The sequence below is a fragment of the Taudactylus pleione genome, unplaced genomic scaffold (assembly GCF_031769625.1).
Source record: "Taudactylus pleione unplaced genomic scaffold, aTauple2 ptg000046l, whole genome shotgun sequence".
Lineage (NCBI taxonomy): Eukaryota > Metazoa > Chordata > Amphibia > Anura > Myobatrachidae > Taudactylus > Taudactylus pleione.
In genome coordinates, this window is record NW_028284448.1 from 6695136 (window position 1) to 6721598 (window position 26463).

General features: G+C 42.1%; 1 protein-coding gene and 1 long non-coding RNA gene across 3 annotated transcripts in view; one reads left to right on the forward strand and one right to left on the reverse strand.

The window, feature by feature from the left end:
- Positions 1-745: 745 nt before the first annotated feature.
- The window catches only part of SOBP (sine oculis binding protein homolog), a 212192-nt gene continuing 186474 nt past the window's right edge, over positions 746-26463 (forward strand). Inside the window, exon 1 of one of the 2 annotated variants that reach the window (XM_088460445.1) lies at positions 746-1158. In XM_088460445.1, coding sequence (XP_088316571.1) covers positions 1063-1158 — 96 coding nt within the window. In that variant the 5' untranslated portion in view covers positions 746-1062. Of the gene's footprint in view, positions 1159-23702; positions 23775-26463 lie in introns of those variants that run through there. The other variant, XM_088460446.1, reaches the window with a different exon arrangement.
- LOC148537648 (uncharacterized) lies at positions 2336-4241 on the reverse strand. The gene is made up of 3 exons (XR_015873447.1): positions 4196-4241; positions 2471-2521; positions 2336-2382 (listed from the first exon to the last, which is right to left on the reverse strand). It is a non-coding gene; the product is annotated as an uncharacterized LOC148537648 (long non-coding RNA).

Below are 26463 nucleotides of genomic sequence, written 5' to 3' on the forward strand. Positions count from 1 at the left end.
ACACCGAGCGGGGGGAGGTGGCGGCAGCGTGCCCGGCTCCTATCTCCTGCCTTTGTATAAGGATGGCATCAGGCGACGCGGGCACCTGGGAAAATGTATTCAAATATAATTCTGCAAAATGTGCAAAACCAACAGGAGGAATAAAGCAGCCGGGAAACCTCTGGTACCCTAACCACATATACTGTACACTATGTCCAGAGGAGCTTGCAGCTGCCTGAATTGATGAAACCGTACTTACTTCTATTGAACACAACATAAAGACCTTAAAACAAATACCACAAATGTGGGGACAAATTCGGGATTGGCAATTTCGTACTAAAATAAAAAAAGTATGCCCCCATCTGCTCCAGTGCTATAAATGAGTGTACAGCTTACACATGGCACTGACAGTGATAGCAGCTACTCACAATGCCCAGTATGAGTGTATGGCACATGTCCATGCTGTGTGTTACTGTCACCCCCGGGGGGAGGGGGCTGTAGGGGCAGATACATGACAGGTACAGTACACACAGGGCATCAGGGATATATTATTATAGGATGGATGGGGGGCTCCTTCCACACTACCCAGATGTATGTAGGAGCGCCGAGAGCACAGCAACATCATCACTTGGAGCGTAAGGGGGCAGAGGATAAGATTTTGGCAGCTGGGAGTTCCTCCTCCTCTCCCAGCCTGGGAGGGACTAACCCCCTCTGCTGCTCCACACAAGGAGCTCTCTCTGTCTCTCCTCCCTCTCTTTCACGTAGAGTCAGTCACCACCACACAAACATACACACAGAGCGACAGCAGCCTTACACACTCCTCACACACTCACACATACAAAGCAACAAGCAGCAGCATCAGGCTGGGGACTCATGCGGACAGCGGCAGAAGATGGCTGACCTGACAGCAGCCCAGCAGCCTGGCATCCCCAGCCCTCCGCGAGCAGTCACCTCCTCACACCATCCCTGACGTCTTTCACCTCTAGATAGAGGGGATCAGCTACCCCACTCCTGCTCCCCCCACCCAGCCCCCAATACACTTTCATCACAGCAGCCATTTCATCAGCCCAAACTATACAAAAAATGGCAGAAATGGAAAAAGAAGGGAGACCACCAGAAAATAAGAGGAGCAGGAAGCCTGCACACCCAGTGAAAAGGGAGATCAACGAGGAGATGAAGGTAAGGTGCTGGCTGCGGAGGCAGGGTCCATCTTGCTGTGGAAACGGACTGATATAATGTGGAGGTGCCTGTCATTATGTGCAGGATGCATGGGGTAGCTCAGCCCCGCCTCCCCGGCACAGATCCCACTGAAGTCTTGTGAATTGACCAGCTCTGATTTTCTATAAGGGTGTCACATGGAGGAGGCTTAGTCCCCCACAGGAATGGCTGTGTGACTGCTGTCACCTATAGACACACCGCACATCACTGTATTGTAGGCAGTCTCCTTGCTGCTGTGTGATTGTCCCTACAGTGACTTCTGATGCCTTGTTACATTGTTTCTGATCACAGCGTTGTTGTTGCTGCTGTTAGAATGTGGGATTATCTGTGTGACAGAGCCCCGGGGACTGTGTGCAGTGGTCGTGAAGAGCTCTGGCTGGCCACCCAGATGTGCTACAGAGGTTGCTCTCAGCCTGGTCCAGCAGATACTGCACTGGAGAATCACTGAGACCTCTGCATTCTGTGTAACATGATTTGCTAATTGCATGCTTTTATAGTAAACACTAAAAGTTGCCAGAAAAGTGTAGTAGCCACTTAATATTGTTATAACAAGTAGGTAACAGTACAGCAACAGAACGTACTATCATCTTTGATTGTGGAGATCCCATAGGAGTACTTTGAGAGGCTTTCAGTAGATTATATATATATATATATATATAATATATACATATACATATATAGCATATCATCCTTTAAATCTCTGCTTAGCTGACCTGGAGGCCACTACTGTAGCTTTCCTGTGGAAGTGTAACTTTCTCATAACACAAGTCGGCGACCCTGCATATTTATCTGATGTAAACGTTTTAATTGGGTCCTAAACAGGACAGATATTTCTTACAGCGATATAGGAGTGTAATCTGTTTTATGTTCCTCAATACAGAACGTTATGTATAATTGAAATAGTTAATTACAGTCCTGAACGCCCCCTCTAGGGCTGCCTAAATCTATCACATTGTCATTGGCTGCTTTAAGCCATCGCTTAATGTGATCTATATGGATTGCAGCTTTTAACATAGGTTCTAGAATTACAAATTAGCTAATTTTAATCAAAACATGTGAAATGTTATCCTGGCTGGATATAAAGGCTGACTGTGCTGGATCCTCTGGGTTTGTTTTGTTTATTTTGGCTGCAGGCACTCAGTGGTTTGGGAGATAGTTGTTCTTCATAGCAGATGTTTGTCTGTACTGGTGGGGATGAAACAAAAACAACATTGTAAGGGGGAAAATTACACCATTTTTAACTGATGCTTTAGTATTAGGGACTAAACCTTACAGTGGTTCAGAGATTTTCCTTCTTGTTCTGTACTCAATAGAGTTGTCCAATCTACAGTAGTGATTAATAGTAGAAAACACACAATATGATGACAGATAGTTTATCACTCTCTGTGTGATTGTTATAATAACATATACATTAAGTACAATTCTTAGACTTACATTTTACAATGAGTGGGCTCATGGATTGGCATATGTCAGTCTGATAGTATACAGTTGTAGTACCCATCAGAAGTGGTTAGTGGGCACAATCTGTACATGATCAGATTGATTTTATTCCTGGGTCCCAGTATACAGTAACAACATACTGGATACAAGGTAAAATGAGTTTGTTACAAAATGTCAGGAAGCACACAATGTGCTCTTGTGTAGTTTCATATCTGTAATGTTCAAACAGCCTGGCTATGTTTCCCTTCATCTGAGCAGCTTTCATCTGGACTGGTGTAAAATAAGCCCTGGTAAGTAATCACTGCAGAGCAGAAAGAAAGGAATGTATACAGCAATAGACGGTCTAAGCTGTAAAAACTGAAACCTGAGTACTGGTCACAGATCGGGTATCAAGGCTTTAAGGTAGGGGAAATGAAAGAAATGAAGGAGAGGGAAACACGAGAGTGGGAATGGAAAAGTCAGCTTGGAAAGTGAAGGGGTAGGAGGAGGCCTCCTCAGGGAAATTTGGCCCAGGGATTAGGGAATTTTATCATGGTGTACAGTGACCTACTCATGTTTCAGACTACATTGGATTGAATTGCCTTTCCCTGCTAACAGAAGAGAAAGAAGTGGTGTGCAGGCTCATTCCCCTTCCACCTCCTCACAGTAATAACACGACCATCACATTTCATTAACCCCTCAAACGATTGTTTGGCAGGGAATGAGTTATATTATGACTGCCTATGTATTCAGCTTTCAGCACCTTGCTTCTGTGTTTTGTGTGATAGAGTAGGTAATGTATAGTGTAAAACTGACTTTCACTGAGAGATACCTAGTACATTATTTTATGATGTAAGGATTTGCTCATACAAATTAAGTCTACCCACACTTACTTTTGCAGTGTTCTGTGCTTTGGTACATTACACAATGCAGTATTGCAGCTTACCGTCCATATTAATCGTACTGTATATGTCAGGGCCTCCATCCATATTGGTGGTATATGTCAGGGCCTCCATCCATATTGGTAGTATATATCAGGGCCTCCATCCATATTGGTGGTATATGTCAGGACCTCCCACCATATTGGTGGTATATGTCAGGACCTCCATCCATATTGGTGGTATATGTCAGGGCCTCCATCCATATTGGTGGTATATGTCAGGACCTCCATCCATATTGGTGGTATATGTCAGGACCTCCATCCATATTGGTGGTATATGTCAGGGCCTCTCCACCTACCTGAGCCATATGCAGTTTGCAAAGTGGTGATACCACCAGATACAAAGTTTGTGATCCCAGCATTATTACACACTCCCCCAGTGCCAAACAGTGTTTTTCTGTGTTACATCTGTAATAGCAATTTCCAGCATGGTTGAAAGCTAACACTTGTTGCAGTTTCATAATGCCAGATATTATGTTACCATTTTGTTATCATTGGTGTAATGTATATGACAGTTGTAGCAAATCTGAATATGATACAATACAACATTGTGCACACAAAGTACAAGACTCTGCATAGTTTCTTCATATTACATTTCAATGGAGAAACATAAAAAAATACTGTTTACTTTACCCTGACCTTTATCACATTTCTCTTCCTCAGCTGGCACTTGCCTTCTGTCTTCTTCTAGTAGCAATCACAGAATTAGTAGAAACAATTAGAATGTGTAGTTTATTTTCTATAAATCCAAAAATATTTAAATTTACACTATCAGATGGAATTATTAAGTCACTGAAGTAGCACATGGATGTAATTAAGGAGTTGTAGAACAGTAGCACATAGCACTGTATCTTTTATTTAGCTAGGAGTGTAAGTGTGCCCTTATTCCAAAGGTTCCCAAACTCGGACCTCATGGCACCCTAATGGTTTAGGTTTTAAGGATAACCATGCTTGGGTACAGGTGACTTAATTAGTACCTCAGTCTTTTCATTTGACCATCTGTGCTCAACCGTGGATATCCTTAAAACCTGGACCATTAGGGTGCCTTGAGGACCGCGTTGGCAACATCTACCTTATTCTGAAATACTGGAAGGAGGGGTTCTCAATAGCATGTACAGCATATATGTATATAGCATATATGATATATTTACCACAAAAACAAATTATGAGACCTCACATGGGTTCCCGACTGACTGATGGTACACTTGTATTGTAGAAGACATTATACAGTATGCATAGCATGAATGTAGTGATCTTAACACTTACATAAATAATAGTAGAAAAACTGTACATACTGTAGAACCAATGTATATATGTGAGAAATATATACATTCTTATCATTACAACAATGTCAGCTGTCACCACCAATTTAATTTCCTCTAAGTGGGGAATACTGTGCTGCATTTGCTGAGAGTAACGAACATTATGGGCCAAATGTAATAGGGTGAGAGTTTAGAAAATGTGAGAGTTTAGTAGTAAACTCTCACACTTTACAAACTCATACAATGTAATAGAGTCGATGAGAACATGCAAACTCACATATTTTTAGACTCTAAAAACTATCATGATTTAAACTCTCATTCAGATGTTTTCCCATTTTGAAGATAAAACTGGACCAATATGAGAAATTACTGCTAAACTCTCACATTTTCTAAACTCTCACCCTAAACATTTGACCCTATGTGTTAGTGCTTTGCTCTACCTATTATTTTAATTATATTGTTTGATATTCGATCAGGTAAAGGAGGGAAAGTATCTTTGTTTAGAGTGCTGTTAACGGAAAACTTTATTTTTTTTTACTTAGTTTTCATATCACTTATTAACACATCCTTAATTTAGGATGATGGATAGACTTTGGCAGAACTATGGCTGAGTGCACTGAGTAATATCTGAATGATCATCAGACAGTATTGTTCTGACAATAAGCAAATGCAAGATAGTACAGCTCATTGTTATATACTACATATCAGAATTACCTAACAAGTACTTTACTGTCATTCAGCAGTGATAAAACGGCATCAGTAGATTGATGTAAACATGCTTTCTTTTGCCTTTGTATACAGAAAGCATGTTAGATGTGTTGTGATCAGCAGTTATAATGGAGACACAATAATGGTCTTTGTCATGTATATAGTTATTTTGTGCTAGATGATATGGTCCTACATAGAACTACTCTCAGCATTTTCTTTTTGATTAAATATTAGGAATAATACCATATTTGGTTTAGTGCCTTGTGTGCTTATGTGTTTTAGCCAAACAATGGTATTAAAATCTTTTTCCTGTTGTAGATATAGATTTACACATGTGACTGACAACCACACCAAGCTTGGGCAAATTACATTTTCATTAAATGAAAATATTAATTGACTTTTTTGAAAGTTCACCATGTTGGTTACATCTTAAGTTTTATACCAGCTCATTCTCCACTTTGCATACTCTTTGCAAAGACTCTTTACAGTGATTTGATGAAGGGATTTATTATATCAGCTTGTATGATGAGCCTCATTATTTAGGCAGGCTTAGTTAATTTATTATTTAAATAACATTATGTACTGTATATATATATATATATATTTATACTTATACCTGTACAGTGCGGCATTATAAAGTTTCTGCAGGAGTTGTTAGGTCTGTGCTATGTTCCTATGATGTGGTCTGATTCTGCAATCACTCTGGTGTGAGATGTATTTGGTAATGAGTTGCATTTGTCTGTCTTTAGAGAATGTAGCCCAGCTCCAATGTGATAACCGCTACCAATCATCAGTACTTGAAAAAACTTTATTTTGACATCGCTAGTACTGTCATTAATGTCTACAATATCATTAAATTCCCCAAAAATGGGCCGATTCAAGTAGCAGCTGTAAGCTGAGATTTTACAGCTGGAAAACGTATCGTGCACTTCACAGGCCATATTCAGCATGCGCTCTCGTGACTTCTAATATTCAATTAGAAAATGCTTATTGCGGCACCTGCCCAGTAGTTGTACAGCGCACAACTTGGGAGGAAGTGCAGGAGAAACAAGAGAAATAACCCGGAACCCCAGAAAAGTGGAAAATGCGTAATATTGTATAGCAGTATAGAGGGCTATTAGAGGCCATAAGAAAAGTATCTGAAGTTCTTCAAAGGTGTCAAGTGGCTGATTTTTACCTATTTTTTATTAACAGAAAAATAATAATAGTACAAAAGTGTTTTTCACCAACTTAAAGCCTCTAGAATATTTTGGTGGTACAGAGAAAATGTATGTAATATGATTTGTAATTGTATTTAAGCAAGTTAAAAAAAATATTGGATCAAATCACTTATAACTCCTATCTACAAGCTCAAAAACCGCTTTCCCAACAATATCACACCCCAAAATACTTGACAACATAATTAAACAAATTTTTGAGCTTTCAAGAAAAACTCGCCTGAAAAATGATGTCGTTATTGGCAAAATTATGCTATTTAAATCCCTCCAAATGCATGAATATTTAATTCGGAGGGGAGTGCAAGACGTTCTGCACTTCTCTACTTTTCACCTATACAGGGGCTGCAAACTAAAATGAGATCCACATTAACTTAATACAGATATTCTAATTGAATAGCAGAGTCATGGTCATGGATTGTTTTACCTGTGTTAACCCGTATTAATGGAACCTGCAGCTAATTGAATTAGCCAATTGGCTTTATATAGGGATGCATTTGTTATTCCCTAACAGCAAAATAAACGAGCTAGCTTGTGAGCAAAGATATAAATACAAAAATGTAAACAGTTCCAAAGGGGAGATATATCAAGCCCTGGAGAGTGATAAAGCATAGAAGTTGCCCAAAGCATCCAATCAGCTTCTAGCTGTCATTTCATAGACTGTGGTAGATAAATGACAGTTAGAAGCTGATTGGTTGCTATGTTCAATTTCTCCACGTTATCTCTCTTCAAGGCTTGATACATCTCCCCCCAAAATATGTTATGCTCATTTACGTACAATATCAGTAAATGTATATTATAGTATTTTGTTTATGGATTTCTGTTGTTACTTAAGTTTCAATATTTAAATTATCAGGAGCATTTTACCTTGCAATATTTTTATTTATCATAAAGACAGGAGCTTGAAAACTAAATCAGTCACCTTTTATTGTCAAAATTAAATGATCTATCTATCTATCTATCTATCTATCTATCTATCTATCTATCTATCTATATATATATATATCTGTCTGAATCTTTCATAAATGTGAAAATATTTATCAGTACAATTCCTGCTGAAGGAATTCACACCACTGGTTGAAAGATGCATTAAGATCACTGAAGTGTAATCATTTAATGTGTTCATAGCCTGCAATGTGCTCTGGGCAAATTTGCAGGTTGTGGGTAATAGGGTCTGTGGTTCAGGAATGGGGTCATCTTCCATGGGACTTTTAATTGAAGAAGGACTTCACATACAGATGTAAAAGTGTGTCATGTGCAATAAGGGCCAGCAAGGCAGGAGCAGGTCTGGAAATGACTCTTGTTAATGCTAATAGACAAGGCCTGATTAAGGTTTGTGGAGGCCCCAAGGCAACTAACTTGTGGGGGGCCCTAGCAACAAATTTGTAGATATGAAATGCTGCTGATGTTGTTAAAAAGTTTAAAGTGTAAATATTCTCAGCATAGCAAATATGATAAATACACTGTAGTGCCCCCAGTTCACATATGCCACACAGAAACCCCAGTTCACATATGCCACAGTGACCCCACGCTGGTGTTTTTACTATGTCTGGGGGCCACCTCATGTCTAGGGGCCCCAGGGAGATCACCCCATGCAGCCATGTTGTTAATTCAGCACTGCTAATGTACTGTTAATCAGTCTGGGTGCATGCAGAGTAGAGATGAGCAGTTTGGTTCTGACGAAAACGGAACATTCCCGAACTTTGGGGTTTCAAGTCGAACCTATTCCCAGCTTGGGTCACTTTGGGGGCTTAGTGTAGATCCGAGTCCTGGCTAAGGTCTTCTCACAAGTCGGACCTCCAATCTTAAAACCTGATCTTGCATGTTTTTGATTGCATGTTACATGCAAGTCCTTCCCTCGTGATTTCAATTGCCACAATTGATCAAAATAGACTGAAATAGAACATCTCTCCCTAAAGGTGCTCATCCACTAGGCATGGGGTAATGACAGTACGATTACAACATTGTAATCGTACAGTCGTTCCCCATCCCCTGTAGTGCCTCGACTGAACAATATGTCGTTCAGTGCAGGCACCCTCCCTCATCCCTGAACATGGCCAATCTGTCGTTATCAGCAGATTGACTGGCATGTTTAGGTGATGATTGATGTCGGAAACGACCAGCGTGAGCGCGCTTCCCTGGTCATTTCCGACATTATAGTGCACGATTTGTGCACAATTAATGAGCGATTGAACGATTACGATGTCGTAATTGTTCAATCGCTCATTAAAATCGCCTAGTGGATGTGCACCTTTAGAGTTGGTTGTGTAATTGTATATGGTGCCAAAAAAAGCATCCTTCTATAGATTTGTGCATACCTTAAATGAATAGTCCCTTAGACGAGGTGATGCAGGCAAGAGTTATTTGAGTACAATAAAAAGATGTAACCTAATTTAACTTGGAGGCATCTCCAGAAGGTGTATCAGCAGTCATAGAAGATGCATCTTTTGCAGATTATTGGGGCCTGATATAAATATATCACTTGAGGATGATGATGGTGATGCTGATTATGCCTATGATGATGGCATCATAAAGACTATGTAATTGCTTATAATTGGCTGTTTGAGTATTCACCTCTGCAGCTCACAGCACTTCCACCATTAGCATTGTGACTATACTATATTAAGTTTGCAACCTTATGTTTGCATTTCTTATTGGTCAGTTGTACTACTGCAGGAAAGAAGAGTCATACTGCCATATTACATTTGATATGGAAATTCAGTATTTGTATACAGAACTAACATTGTCAAGATACTATCCTCTCTTGTGTATATTACACGTTACTTCGTTATTCTGTATACAAATATGGTTATGCAACTTTTACATTTATAAGTACCACTGTCAAGCTGCATCTCTATGCTATTCCGGGGTAAAGGATATGCATTTGTATGAATGATGTAAAAATACTTCTGTATTTTGAGTTAAGATATGAGGACTCAACACACACCTGTACATCTGCAATACTTGCAACAGAATGTTTATCTGTGCGTTCAGGGAACAAAGTGTGCCAAAGGGGCCTATCCATTAGCAGATAAATGGAACGACTGAACGATATATCGTTCAGTCGTTCAATTTATCTGCTATGGATAGGCCCTGAACGATGAGAGGTGCACACTCCCGCAGCCGATAAATTTAATCTTTCATCTCTCCAACATGTTGGTCAATTATCGCATGTTGCTGCCAGATATTAGAAATATAGAAATGCCGCCAATGGCACTGCAACTCACCCCACTCATGGCCCGATCTCGCCACAGACTCATGGATTTTTGGGATGAGAACAAAAATCTGAAAGTCCGAAGCTTCCATAATTGCAACTTATAGCTGCACTTACTCTCGGCCGCAAGTGATACGCGCCTAATTAAATCACCTCCTAAATGTGGCTATAGTACTAGTGTTAATGTGCAGTAAATAGTAAGGGAACATGGTCACATGAGATGATTCGTCTAGGCTTGGTTAGTTATACTTTATAGATTGAGTGAAAATTGTGAATTCATTTATATGACAGATATAGAAGGAAAGGAACATATGACTTCACATGAATAATTAAGGCTGCAGCCTGTTAGATATACTTACTGAAGGTATGGGCTTGGCCTAGGCCAGAGGTTCCCAAACGTGGTACTCTAGGCACCCCAACAGTTCAGGTTTTAGAGATATCCATGGTTCAGCACAGGTGGTTAAATCAAATTGACTGAGGTACTCATTAAATCACCTGTGGTCAAGCATGGATATCCTTAAAACCTGGACTGTTAGAGTTCCTTGAGAACTGAGTTTGGGAACCTCTGGCCTAGGCTACACAAGTAAGTTTATGTAGGAGGTTAAAAGTATGATTTGTAATCAGTGAATCCTATGAGACTATTACATATGTTAATTTTTGGACTGGGTAACTGGTCCAATATAAGCATAGTACATACATATCATGTGATTTGTGTCATGCGATTACTTTCTGTGAGACTGTATATTGCTAGTGCTATATCATACATTCCTGTGCAATCATTGCATCCTGCATTGCGATCATGGGTGATAATATCGCACCCAGATCGCATCACAAATGCGATAATTGATAAATGAGCCCCTTAGATCACTCATGATCTGCCCGACTCTTACCATGAGGTGGGATAAAGTTATTTACCCCTGCAAACTGCAATTACTGTATGTCCCACAAATCCATCTACTTGCCTGTAAAGCTAAGCACATTTGCACTGGTATAGGCATATGACATCACAAAAATGCATTTGCAGTGCTTTTCCGCTAACATTCTCTGAGCCCCATTTATCAAGGGTCGCTTTTGCAATGCGATCAGGGCATGCCAGTAACGGCCCTGATCGCATTGCAAAATGCGATCCTATCTGCTGGATGTATTATCCGGGACATGCAGGGTGACGGGCTCCGAAAGGAGCCCATCCCTGCGATGTCTCCGGAGGGCAGTCTGGGCTGCTGCGCATGCACAGTCCCGCGGACTGCACATGAGCGGCTCTCATTGCCGGCGGAGGGTTCCGTGAGATCCCTCCGCCGGCTGATATGCGGTAAGTTGCCATAGACTACAGCGGCTAACGCTCTCTTTAGATAGCGTTAGCTGCTGGGTTCACTATCGAGAATGCTTTGCATTCCTGATATTGAAACATTTGGCAGCATCGCATCCCCCATATAAACCTATGGGGGAGGCGGCTGCCAGCGGCAATGGAGGGATCGCAGCAGGTATCGGAGATACCTGCTGCGGTCCCTCCTTCATACATCCGGGGGATACTTAGTATTTGAGGTAAACCCCGAAAACAGGTGTTTTCGGGGAATTTACCTCAAATTCACTTTGATAAATGGGCCCCTCTGTCTTTCTACTTGTTGTTCTACACTGCTACTCTAACAGCACTCTCCTCCAGTCATTGTAAGTTAGTTCGAATCGCAGTGCAAGATGTCGTGAGTCATCTAAAGAATTTATAATATGTCAGTTCTGATGACTTTAAGCAGCTATGGTATCACTCAATGCATTTTATAAAACAAGTGTGTGGAAGCTAGAGTCACTTGAAATTGTGAAATGAATGAGCACTTTGATAGATAGCGATTGCTTTTTATTGAGTCTGACAGGTTATACTTTAAACACAGGCTTTTCAGAAGAATACTTTCCTCCTGAGGTCATGTATATCTGAAATGCACGCTTGTGGAATACATTCTGTCAGTGCTAATAAAGAAAAGGATGATCAAATCTTCATTTATGTCTTCATTCATCTGAATTAATAATTTACTTATATAGAAATGATGTTGTAGATACTGTTTTAAGTTGTTCATTTACAACATAAATGATGTAGAATAGTTAATTAGTCTAATCATATTTAATTACTAGTATCACTTCATTATAAACCATAACATCACAGCATTAGTAAGACAGAGCATAGCTAAACACTTTGGCATGACTACATTCTTAGCTTAACTATTTATCAAAGGATAAATTAAACATTAAAAAAATGTATGTTATTCTACAGGCAAAAATATGTTTGTTTTTTTCCCATTCACTGTACATTGAGCGCTCGCTCTTTGCGGTCTGTTGACGCCTCTATGTCTGAGCGAGCGAACGAAACATGCGCTCGCTATTTTGAAAAGACGCCCCCTGGCCGCTCGCATCATACGTCATCTCCGCTATTTATTAGATTAATCGAGTACATCGAAAGGCGTCTGAACTGCTCGCAGTGCTTGTGGTTGGATTTTCCTACCGCAATCATGCGAACAGTTCAGGCTAAGACACAACCAAGTGACGTGGTCGATGACGCTGCTTTGTTAATTATGCACACCCTTAAAACGCCCGTTTTGACCTTTTGGCACGCCTGAGTTCGGATCACCACTCCCCGTTTTCAAGCACCTTCCCCTGTTACCACCCACAAACGCCTCATCCTGTCACTCATATTAGCAGGCACTCGCAATTTTGAGAACACACGTCAAGACCATCGCGACCATCATCCTGCACGCTCGTATATCCTGTGGGTGGTGACCCACAGCTATACGAGCGTCCAGGAGCACGCTCCATATTAATGGAGGTGGGCCCTGATTCAGAGCGAGCGCTCTGGTCAGAGCGTCCGGCTCTGAATCAGGGCCTTAATTCGCAGTTCCTGCCATATTTCTGTGAAAGTCCATTCTACAAATCTAGTCACTGAGAGTAATTTACAAATCCTATACATCTGGGATTGTTACATCTGCCATCCTATGACTAAGAACACATATAGTATATGAAGCTGCTTATATTGAATAAAGCCAGCACAGTGAGTTATCTGTACTCATGTTTTGAAATGTTGCAACAGAATATATTTTCCGAACTATAATGTAATTATTCCACCATTGGGCGCTAAAATCTATAGTCGCTTACCAAAATAATTAAGGTAGGGCCATCCATGAGCATATTAAGCACTTGCCTGGCATGGTTGCATTTTTCGGACCACACCAGGCAGTGCTTTATCTGATTTGGTCGCAATATTTCAACTATTCAGATAAACAGTGTGGGCGGCTGCAGGAAGAGAGTCTTCCCGCAGCTGCAGCTCACAGTGCTTGCCTGCACCTTCCTCCAGTGTCTGTTGTGCTGCCGATCACTGCTGATTGGTCAGCACAACAGGACCCCCCACCCAGCGGCTGCAGAGAGTAGCAGCCACTAGGAAAAGGTAAATTAACCACCCCCCAAGTGTACCTGGTGCCTGAAGCCGCTGTGAAATGAAAAGTCGATTTAGGCCAGTATTGAATTAGGAGCAAAAAGTCAGTTGCTGGACTTTTCGCCGTCATCGCCGCTCTTGGGTGTGAAAAAGTATCGCGCTCGTCCCCGCGTATCCGCATATTCAGTTCCAAATCCGTGAAAACGGGACCCGGCAAAAACAAAGTGAGCGAAAAGTGCTGTCATTTTTGGGGAAATCAGCCTGACACTCCCCTAAAGATGCTGCGACATAGGGGTACACTATGGGAACCCCCGAATAGCCCTGCTGAAGGTATTTTGGGTCTTTAAATGGTCTCAATAGGTGCTGTTTAGCATCTTTGAAAAAGTGATGAGGAATAGCATTTAGCAAGCATTTTTTTTTTAAAATGCTAAGTGCTAAATGCTAAGTGCTTGCACCCATTTACAAATTTGGGGTACTTGTAAATGGGTGCAAGCATATTTTAAAGTGGCTAATGTGAACTTTTAAAAAACTTAAAAAATCCACCTGCTGCACCACCTGCAATCAAAAAACACCTGGGGCATAATTGGGGACTCCCTCTGAGTCTATTTCGCTAGTTTAGAAGTTTGTCCCCCAACTTTTGTTCTTTTTCGTCCCCAAAATGAAAGTACTGTTTTGGGGTGTCCTGTGGTTCTTTTTAAAAATGTTTGATACAGAATACCTTTGGGGGACTGTCCAAGGGGTGCAGGGTGGTTATTGAAAGTTTGTACCCCAAAACCCCAATTCTGCCCTTTTTCTCGCCACCTATTCATAGGCGATACTTTTTCACAGGGTTCTATTCAATGACTTTCCGCACCGGCGGAAAGTCGGAATAATTGAATATGGGGATAAATCCAGATTGGCGAAAATGACGTCATCGGCAAAAAAGTATCGCCGATAACGCCTTTTCGCCGGCAATTGAATATGGCCCATGGTTGTGATGTTTCCGATGTTCCGATGGTGGTGTTCCGATGTTTCAAAAACCAATTTATTTTTTTTATGTATACAAATATAAAAAAAAAAAAAATGTAATGAAACAATTTGGATAAGTTGAAATTCACTCATAAAAAACCCGACAATATCTGAGTGGTTTTTAGACAAAAAAATCCATCACTTAAGTGGTTAATTCATATTTTTTTTATCATGATTAATTTATAAAGCACCACTATCTCCTGATTAAATAGCATATACAGTACAGTACAGGACATTATAACAATTCAATACATTTCAACATGTAGTAAGTAAGAAAGAGAACCTTGCCCTAAAGAGCTTACAGTTTAAAAGAAAAGGTATAAAAACAAGTAATGGAATAATATGTAAGGTGTCTTAATGCTCTTTGCAAATCAGATTGTAGTGATAAAGTTGTAACAGATTAGTTGTGTGAAATGAGTAATTATGGGGTCATGTTAGATCAGGGGCGCCCAAATATTTTCTTGGAGGGCTGCATTAAGGAACTGAGGGCCTGATTCAGAGCCGCTCGTAAGCGGCCGCTCGTTTGCTCCGAGCGATGTTCGCACATCTGCGCATGCGTATGGGTCGTAATGCGCATGCGCCAACCAGTCAGTGCGGTCGGAAAACGTGTGTTCTCAAAATTGCGAGTGCCTGCTAATATGAGTGACAGGATGAGGCGTTTGTGGGTGGTAACAGGGGAAGGTGCTTGAAAACGGGGAGTGGTGATCCGAACTCAGGCGTGCCAAAAGGTCAAAACGGGCGTTTTAAGGGTGTGCATAATTAACAAAGCAGCGTCATCGACCACGTCACTTGGTTGTGTCTTAGCCTGAACTGTTCGCATGATTGCGGTAGGAAAATCCAACCACAAGCACTGCGAGCAGTTCAGACGCCTTTCGATGTACTCGATTAATCTAATAAATAGCGGAGATGACGTATGATGCGAGCGGCCAGGGGGCGTCTTTTCAAAATAGCGAGCGCATGTTTCGTTCGCTCGCTCAGACATAGAGGCATCAACAGACCGCAAAGAGCGAGCGCTCAATTTAAATAGCCGGCCCCTTTTTCTGAACGAGCGAGCGCAAATAGCGTCCGGCTCTGAATCAGGCCCTGACTTTGAATGGAGGGCCACAATTTTTTTCTCACAATTAGCCTCCCAGCAATTAGGTAAGGGTTCTTTGCTGATTACATTTTATTCTAAGAAATGCTACTATTAAAAATATCTTGAAATAAACATATTTTTAATGATTATAGATAGCAATTGTACTCACTGCGTTGAGATGCTTTACTAATGCAAACAGTGGAGTTGTGACTTTGATTCAGAGATGGATGCAACGCCGATTTTTATGCAGTTTGAGCGATTATCAGTAATCTGTGCATGCGACAAGTTTCATTACCGATGTTGCTCGCAGTGAGGATTTATTTGCGGAGTGATTGACAGGTAAGGACTGTTTGTGGTCAGCAACGGGAAGGTGGCGAATCAAACGCATGCATATTTTTAGACCACGTCTCAGCCTACGATAGTGATACTGTATGCAGTCAAAATGGCTCCGGTGTCTCAGTTCCTATAGCCATTCTGTGCGACCATAGAGATACTCAGTAGGTTGATTATCAACTGAGCTGCGACCGAGCTTTGTCTTTATATGCAGTCGCTTGGATTTGAGAAACCGCCGGTGGCGTCTCAGTACAAGTCCAGATGGCTGCGACATTTGCATATCTTCGCACAGCCGCTGTGTACGGTATTTGCATCCATATCTGAATCAGGCCCTTTGTCTGCAGGCGTGAGTCCCAGGGCTATTCTCCTCAGATACTGTCCCTCAGATTATGACTGTGGTCTGTATTATCCTCAGGTTATGATATCTCTCCTCCTCCTAATATACTATTCCTGCATCCTATACTCCCTGCCCCCATCATAGATGATTCCTCCTGATATACAGTAGCCAGTGCCTGTCCACAGTTATATAAAAGCCCCAATCACTACCAGGTTCCTATCCTCCTCATGGCATAGGGGAAGATTTATCAAATCTTGGATAGAGATAAAGTACCACTCAATCAACTTCTGTCAATTTACAGGCATTGGGCTAGATGTACTAAGCCTTTCAGAAAGATAAAGTGGAGAGAATTGATGTACCAACCAATCAGCTCCTAACTGTCATTTTCAAACACAGGGGTCTATGTACTAAGGTGGTTCTTTTCTCTGAGAAACAGCAGCTCCTGCTTCGCCTGTTACCGCCCCGAAGCAGGAGCCGGCTACTGCAGCTGTTACTAAAAATAGACATACCGAGGAGAGTGACCGATAAAGCTGGGTACACACTGGCAGATATATTGGCCAATCAATTAAGCCAGTGATTCCCAACCTCGGTCCTCAAAGCACACTAACAGTCCTGGTTTTAGTGATATCCATGATTGTCGCCAGATGGTTAAATCAAATAAACTGAGGTACTAATTAACAGCCTCATTTATCAATGAGTTTATCACTCAAAACTAGTGATAAATATAACTTTTTATTATAAACGGTGCTCCAGCCAATCAGCTCCCAACTGTCATTTTTCTAACAGTTGACAGTTGGGGGCTGATTGGCTGAGCACCATTTATCATAAATAGTGATATTTATCACTAGTTTTGAGTGATAAACTCGTTGATAAATGAGGCTATAAGTCACTTGTGCTCAAGTATGGCTATCCCTAAAACCTGGACTGTTAGTGTGCCTTGAGGACCGTGGTTGGGAACCCCTGAATTAAGCGGCCAATATATTGTGTGCTCGTTGGCTAGTGTCTACCAGCCATATGTTTGTGAATGACCTCGTTCACAGACATGTCGGCTGTGCTGCACAGCTGTTGGCAGATATATCTGTCCATCGTGCTGTGTATACAGGCGGTCAGCCAACCGCCTGTACACTTGCAGCAGAGGCCGTGGGGAGGGGGCGCGACTCGACCCTCGGCCAGCAGGACCCTCGGCCAGATGATGGTTGTTCAGTGTGTATGAACAACTACAGTGGTTGTTCTTACATCAGTTCTTACACCCGGTGCGGGTTGCCTAGTACTGCGCGCCGGTAAAATAAGGGGCGTGGTCTCGTGGGTGGGGGCATGGCCTCACACATGCCAGCGTGGCCTCGCAGCCCAAACCCCCCTTTTTGTCACTCCGGGGGTGCCGGATATGCGGACTGCCCCCAGGGACTAGTTTTTTTTGCAGTGCTGGCTCCCTCACTGTGTCAGGAGCCGAGTGTTGCACATAATGCTACACTGCAGCACCCGGCTCCTGTCACTGAGGAGGAGTAGGCACTTTGGTGTCACCTCTCGGCGGGTGACACCCGGGTGCGGTCTGCACAACCCTGCACCCCCTTGTGATGCCACTGAGCAACCATCATATGCAGATATATCTTTTAAGTGTGTACCCAGCTTAAGTCACTCCCTTTCCCGTGACAGCCTGTGTGTGACTCACTATCTCCCGGGCGGCAGCTGCAGCAGTGACCTTTTTATTTTCGTAAAAACTTTATCAACAAACATGAAAAGGACTTCCTGCTTCTCCAATGGGAAGAGCAGATACCCGCAGCTACAGGAGGGGATATCAGCGCTGGAGAAGACACCTGACGGTAAGTGTCCTCTTCCCTTAGTAATACCTGGGACACTTAGCGCTGCCATAAATGTCTATAGCAGCGCTAAGTGACCCAGGTGCAGTGCGATATTGTAGCCTGCACTTAGCACTGGCAAGAAAATCCCTTTAGTACATACTGAGAAGCGGTATGTACGAGGATTTTCTCTGCCTTTAGTGTTTTCCCCCTTTTCTCCCCTTAGTATAAAGACCCCACAGCCTGTAACATTACACTTAGGAGCTGATTGGTTGGTACTTTATTTCTCTCCACTTTATCTCTATCTAAGGTTTACATCTCCCTTATAGACTTTATTCTCCTCAGAAGCAGTCTCTGGTCCTTATCAGGGTGACTCCGGGCTTGGTCGGGGGATGGCCTAGGGGCGGGAAACCTGTGCAGGTTGCTGCTTCCTCTCAGGTGGTGTCCACTCAGTGCTGCCTGTCTCTCAAGCAGGGCGCAGTTCTCACTCACCTTGGTGAGGGTGCAGGGGTTTATCTGCGGATCAAAGGCTCCAAACAGTGGACCGATCAGAGGTCTGCATTAGAGCAGGGGCAGGACCACATTTGGACCACTACTAAGTCTCGAAACTCATGATGACGACTGCAGGCGAAAAACAGTGGTCAGGATAGGCTTCCACATGCAGGCACATAGATATTCGGCATACATGGGAGGATTTCTGTATTACTATAAGGAAGTTATAAGGCTGCTGCGACCATATGGAAAAGCGCCAACTGATACGTCTGAATCAGAATCAGGCCCAATGACTGGGGACAGATATTAGACTAGAAAAATGACAGGTTCAGCTTTATACATGTTGAGCAAGAAAACATGACAGTAGAGACAGTAGAGACAGTAGCAAGGCAATCCAGAACACAAGCCAGTGTAGGTGAGGGATCAGCGGCTGAGTGAAAAAATTCAATTCCATCAACATATAGATACAGGTACCCAAATCAGTGAAGGGCATTTGTAGAACCGTTTTGCAAATGAAATGACTTAACAGTAGTGTGATATTATTGCAATAGGTGCAAAAATGGGACATTTCTCTGCAGCACTGCTGGGAGCTATTTATACAAAATATAAGTAACAATTGCAATAACAAAATGAACCATTTTGTAATTAGTTTTATAAATGTAATGTACTTATTCCCCTTCATTTTGACCTAATATATGAAGTGAGGTGATAGAGCTAGAATGGGAGACACTATAGATCTGGCCAGAGAGATTGGAAGAAATGTAAGATAATGTAAGTTTCCTAAAGAAGAGAGATTTAAATAAAGAGTGATCAGCTGTGTCAAAGGCTGCGCATAGAGAAACAGTATGATTACTGACTAAGGGCCTGTTTCAGCAAGGATCGCAACTGCTAATATGCACGCAATCGGCTGATTGTTGCGTACTGCGCAAGCGTATGCATCACAGTGCGCGAACCAGTCACTGACTATGCAGACCCATCGCAGAGTGATGACGGGAAGTGACGTTTGTGGGAGGTAATGGGGGTGGTCGGTGAAACGCAGACGTGCCAGTGCGTTTGAACGCCGTTGCATGGGCATGCATAAATTATCCACTGCGATGCCTTATGCAGCCTCAGTACTCATAGCGTGCGATGAAGTTAGCAATTCCTGAGTAAGGTCAGAGCTTGTGCAAGTGTGCGTGAAGCTGCGATTTTACTCGATGTTACCGATGGTTTTGCAGTCTTGCTAAGGATTACGGATGTGTGTAAGGGAAAATGGGCATCCTTATGTTGTGCTGCAGCGGATTAGTGATCGCAATGGATTGGCATACTATCGCAGTGAGACTGTATGAGTAATCACTATTGCAATCGCAGTTGCGCTCCTTCCTGAACCAGGCCCTAAGACCTTTGAATTTAGCAATGAGTAAGCTGATGGCTATATTAATAAGTATTTTCAGGGGAAAATTAAGATTGAAAATCAGTTTGTAAAAGGTCTGGTAGTGAATTAGTGGAAAGGAAAGCTAATAACTCCAAATAGATCAAGTAGTTGTGATGAGAAGGAGAGAAGTGAGATTGGACAATGGCTGGAAAAGGATGAAGAGTCACAGGTTAGTTTGAAATGATGGGTTAGATGATAATAATAGTGAAGGAAGGTGACCAAGTGCCTGTGGAAAGAGATATGTTATTTCAATTATTCCTATTTGTGCAAATGTACCTTAAACTTACCTGAAACCTAGCAGAAATCAGTACTTTTTATGGAACTGTACTATGGGCCTGATTCAGCTGAACACAGACTCCTGATTATTGGGAATCTGTGCGTGCGCAGGACACATACTGCGCATGTGCAGAAGGGGTCTTGCGTGTTCGCATGCAGCCCCTGCTATGCCTCTGCCTAATTGACAGGCAGGAGGAATTAACTATTACGGGGCAGAGCGCGGATGGCCGGCTTTCGATTTTTGTTGAAAAAATGTTGTTACTTTCTGTGGGAAAAACAAAAATAGTATAAACATACAGCGCAATGTTCTAAGTGAAAAACAAAAATTCATGTGGGGAATGATCTACACTGTCACTTTTCACTGCAATACATAATCCCTAGAGCTCCATTTTCAATAATACAATGACTGAATATATTGGATGTGCAGATGGACTATGAAATAGCTCAATGTTTGTGTGTAGCTGCATATAGGGCCTCATTCAGAGCTGTTTGCAAACCCGATGGTTACTCAGATGGGTGATTACTGTGGCCACCATGACCAATGCTTGCGATGATGGTGATCTGATTCTGCGTCTTTAGGCTCAGATGCTGTCAGGAGACGTCTTTTTACTCCTGCTGCATTACCATATATCCAAAGTCACAGCAGCGATGCTAACAGCGTCCATCTCTGAATCAGAACCTTAGATGTGTTAGTAGGCTGTGTACCATAGTATATCAGTAAGCTATATACAGTATAGCTTACTGATATACTATTCCACCAGAATACTTTTTTAACCTCTGTTATCTGTTTACAAATCCTACTTTTAAAATTAAGGACGAGATGTACTAAGCTCTGAAAAGTGATAAACTGGAGAGTGATAAACCACCAGCCACTCAGCTCCCAACTGTCATATTACAGGCTGTCGGGTCTATTTACTAAGCTGTGTTAGGAGATAAAGTGAACGGTGATAAGGTACCAGCCAATCAGCTCCTAACAAATACAGCCTGTGACATAGCAGTTAGGAGCTGATTGGTGGTACCTTATCAACCACCAATCAGTGGCTGGTTGTTTATCACTCTGCAAATTATCACTTACCAGAGCTTAGTACATCTCCCCCATAGACAGTAGTAGCAGAACATTTCAATTTACAAGGAGTTTCATTTTTTACATTTCCATTATAAGTAATGCCAAAAAGAGTCATGTTTTGCTTCCCTTGACCAGCCATGTATTTTCCTGTGGCAATGTTTATAAAAGGTTTGGTCTAGAAGGCCACACAAGTAGGATATAACAGATATTTTCATTTACAACTTGTATGTTCTCGCACAGCTTCACCAGAAACATGTCAATGAAAGTTGAAACAATTATAACAGTTGTTCCTTTGTTAATAACGTAGTTTTAACACCATAATAAATCTAACATTTACAAAAACATTAAATATAGTCCAGAATGGTTAAAGGGACTCATAAGTACTACATGTTACAAGATACTTTTGTGACCACTTGCACTGCCTCAAATCTGTAGAGATAATTTGGAACTCTTCCAGCAAAACAATCACTGAAAATGTTATGTTGCACTACTGAGGAAATGTTTATAGGACGTTCACCAGCAGAATTGTGGGATCAGTCTAATCTAAAAGATACTGTAGATAATAACCAGCTGCTCTGGTGAACACTGGCACCATTGAACCATGGTAACTGGTACGCAGTCGCACTGGCTTTACCAACTTTACATTTTTGGGACACACTTGATGAATTTACAGTAGATTTACTATGAAAAAAATTATTTTAAAGGAAGATGCAGCCTTGTTTTGCCTATAAAAATCAGTGCAATAATGAATGAAAATTAATGATTTAAGGAAATCACTGCTCATTACATTTCATTACATTTCCCTCTATGTCACTTATTCAGAGTATTTATTGCCATTGTGATGTCGACACACTGGACATGGGCCACTGACATGGAGGGGCAGCAGCTGGCAACTTCTCACCTGTGAAATTACCGGCTGCTACTTCTCCATGTTTGTAATAGGCTGGAGGCTCTATAGTTTATTGGGCTATTATGTCACAGGCTATCTCCACACTCCCAAGAATAGAAGATGTTGGCACACCCTCCCACGTCTTATCCAATGTGGCGTGGGAATTGTTGGATGGTGACAGAGGTGTGGGGGGAATGTTCTGGTATTGGTAGGGCGTCCCAATCTCCGATCCGGAAGAGATCAAGTGTGTATATGGATGTGACTATTAGATGAGTTCCTTTTTGGAGGTAGATTGTAACACAATTGTTGGGGTACTAGAGTGTCAATTACAGGAATTTGTAAGTGGGTGAGAGTGTATGCTTTAGTGGATGGATATGATGTTCCTATTTTTACATAAATAGCTTCCCAAGGCTTCACTACTGTGCAGAAAATCCTTCCATACTAATTACACGCATAATGCAATTCTACTTATGTGTTATTAATAGGAGAAATGGTGTACAAAGACTTACCTCTGTTAACAAATTATATATATATATTTTGTACATTTAGAAATGTATTGTTGTTTTTGCCCATCTAACATAAAATCGTTCCGACGCCCCTGGTTGTACATATATGTTTCTCACATATTACAATTTATGAAAAATGGAAAATTGACAATAAAACTATAGTCCATATAGGCTATGCTTTTTTTTTTTACAGAAATATAGGGATAGACTTTTTCAGTTTATCAGGGAGAGAGATCCTCAAGGCAATGCTTTCCCTATGTGCCTAATTATCACTGGGATGGTCTGATCTTCCCGTCTCGCCAAGTACCATTGAATATCACAGCGAGTAGCCATAGGAGTAACTGTACCCCATGTTGAGAACTACTGATCTATAGAATCAAGTCCGCTTTGACTTTGTGGAGGACCTTCAGTAGCATGGCAGGAGGGGTAAAGGCATACAGAAGGAGAAGGTCAGTCCATAGGAATGACATTATATCCATGTGAAGGGCCCCCTGAGTCCAGATCTTGGACACGAAGGTTGAGACGTGTGCGTTTGATGGGGTTGCAGGTCCACTTGCAGGTGACCGAAGCTCTTGACTATGTTTAGAAATATTTCTGGCCTCAGACTCACACGATCCAATGTGAGGCTCTTTCTGATGCATCCTCTATTGGATGTGTCTGCTAGCTCTATCTTGCCCTGAGACAGAGCAAGCGATAAGACGCTGTTCAGGAGGGGGCTGGCGTTCTTTGAGCAGGGAAAATTCTAGCATGGAAAATGGAAGAGGGGATGGGACAGATCTCTTTTCATGATCATTAATAACCATCTATTTGTGGAAATTTGCTTCCAGGAAGCTGTTGCTTGAGAGAGACCAGGAGAAGGGAGGACTGGTTACTTACCATATCCTCAGTCTTTCCTGGAGGGGTTCGTGTTGCTGGACACTGCACCTCTTGTCCCGAGAGAAATCTCCTCTAGGTGCTCGCTGGTCTAAACTGTTGGCTCCGATAGAATGACCCTGCTGACAGATGGGCCGTTTAGGAGGCTGGTGGCCTCTCAGGTCTGCAAAAGGACTTGTGTGCCTTATAACGCATCTTATTCAGGGGGTGGGGCTTAGCACTCTTATTCTCATATGCACGTGACCAGCATGTGTGCGACCTGCTGGTTTTGTGTGCACAATGGTGATGCGCATGTGCATCCGGTGGCCCCGGCGCTGCCCTGCTCCCCCGGCTGTGTGAGAAGGTAACACGAAGGCTTTCTTTCACTCTACCTTCTCAGCGAAGTCAGGAGGCTTGCACCCTACTCTAGTCTACCCTACATGAGCTCTCATCTTTCTGTCGCATGTACTCTAGGAGCATGTCCATTTCTTGTGCGAGATGTTAGATGCTGACATCTATTTTCAACACTAAAATTTGTATTGTCGGCATTATGACTATATAGTCATGTCACATGTCAATATGATGCAGGTGTGGACATGTAGAGTGTCAACATTTTAACAATGTCAACATGGTAAAAGTCAACATTATGGTGTCGACTGAACACTTTAAAAAAAAACAATTTTCAAGTACACATTTTATTTATATGAAAACTTGCAGTATGTAGAATACTTCTTTTTTGCTGCTTTGGAAAGGTTAATGCAGAAGAAATAAGCACAAAGTATTACTTGGTGATGGTTAGGAAAAGAAAAATCAAACATTTGCTCTTAGTTCACTTTCTTACAATTTCAGTAAAAAAAACAACTGTTTTTGGTCATGGTAGGAAGATAGCTTTTCAATGTGAAGAGAAATAAGCAGACTAATATTATTTTCTGTAATATAAAATAGTGGTTGCTCAGATCAACTTAATAGTCTTTCACAGGTGCATGAACCCTAACCAACCAGCTGTTGCTAGGTGACAAGCCTCCTGACTAACAAATGTGGTTTTCCTGCCATAACGGTTTTGAGAGCTTTATCTGCCTACAGCATATTCACAGGTGAAGCTCCCTAATGTGATTTCTGATGTGACTGGAAAACCATTAGTCACTAGTGAACCATCATATTGTAAACATGAGTGATGCCAATCTAACACAGGGGCCTCTCCATCATCAGAGGCCGTATGGCCCCCGATGATTACGTAATGATCTTGCTGCGAGGGATACTTAAGTATCCAACTCGCAGCGGGGGAAACTTGACACTGGAGCAATTCCTCAATGCTTCGGTGCGGGGACAGCTGCTCCGAAAAGCAGCTGTCCCTATGGTTAGTATCGCAGCTATAGAAATGACTTACCTCCTCCCCTTTGGCCAAGCTAGGTAGTAAGAAGGCGGCAGAGAGATCCGCTGGGAACCCTCTTCACCTCTCCGGAACGCCTTCCCATAGGAAGGAGCGAGGATCCGAGAACAATCGCCGTCTGAAGATGGCGCTTGTTCTCGGTTCTCGGAAGCAAAGTTTTCGCAGTTTGCTGAATATCAGCTAGTCCATTTGTGACCCCTAATGATGAATAGCCCGGTAACTAAAATATGGTTACAGGGCCATTTATCGATATTGAATAGGCCCCACAGTCCTTTGGAATGTGTGTTGGAGACAAATAATTAACTTTTTTTTTATAATTAATTTGTTATAATTATGTACAGTGTTACTTACATCACATCTGTTTGTAATTCTCGACTCACATATTTAAATCTCTACAAACACCAATTGATTTAATTTGTCAGGAAAATTTTGCAGAGATTCTGTTCTCTTTGGCTATGCTGGTGTCTTACATATGGATTGCCTTTGGTTTCAGCAGCCTAATCTGTTTGCATGTTAAAAATAAACTACGGTACCTATTTATCATTACATAATTATCACTATTGATAATTATGTTTTAAACTCGCAAGTTTAAAAAATCTTTGGGAGGTATTCATCATGCCTCATTCACAAAAGTATCACTTCTGAAAAACTGTTTTTTTTTGCGGAGTCAGCTTTTCGGAATTTTTATACTTTTCCTCCTATAGCCAGCCGAGGTGTCCATAAGGATTTCTTCACAATGCGTCTGTCCTTGACATCCTCCTCGCTTACCTCGGCGTTGTCTGTAACCAGGGCCGAAACTAGGATATCTGTCACCCGCTGCAAGGCAGTAATTTTGTGCCCCCTCCCTTCCGTTACCTGGATTTTGTCCTTGCTTCTCCATAAGGCAGTGCACTAGTCAGACATCCCTGGTATAGTGTCTTACATTATTCCACACACCATAATGCCCCTTACACATTATGGCACACACTATAATGCCTATTACCAAAGTGCCACTTACATATTTGCCCGACACCATTTTATGCCCCACAGTAAGGCTTCTAATTACTTTAAAATTACCTGCTTGTTGTCAGTGGTTTTATGCTCATTACCTCGTTGTCGGGGGTTTTATGCTCATTGCCATGGGGTTTCATACTAGTTGCCAGTGGGTTTCATGCTTGTTGTCAAGGGGTTTCATGCTCGTTGTCAAGGGGTTTCATGCTTGTTGCCAGGGGGGTTTCATACACGTTGCCAGGGGGTTTCATGCTCATTGTCAAGGAGTTTCATGCTAGTTGCCAGGGGGTTTCATGCTCATTGCCAGGGGGTTTCATGCTCGTTGCCAGTGGTTTCATGCTCGTTGCCAGGAGGTTTCATGCTCATTGCCAGGGGGTTTCATGCTCGTTGTCAGTGGTTTTATGCTCATTACCAGGGGTTCCATGCTCGTTGCCAGTGGTTTCGTGCTCATTGCCAGGAGGTTTCATGCTCGTTGCCAGGGGGTTTCATACTCGTTGCCAGGGGGTTTTATGCTCGTTGTCAGGGGGTTTCATGCTAGTAGCCAGGGGGTTTCATGCTCATTGCCAGGTGGTTTCATGCTCATTGCCAGGGGTTTCATGCTCGTTGCCATGGGGTTTATGCTCATTGCCAGGGGTTTCATGCTTGTTGCCAAGGGGTTTCATGCTCGTTGCCA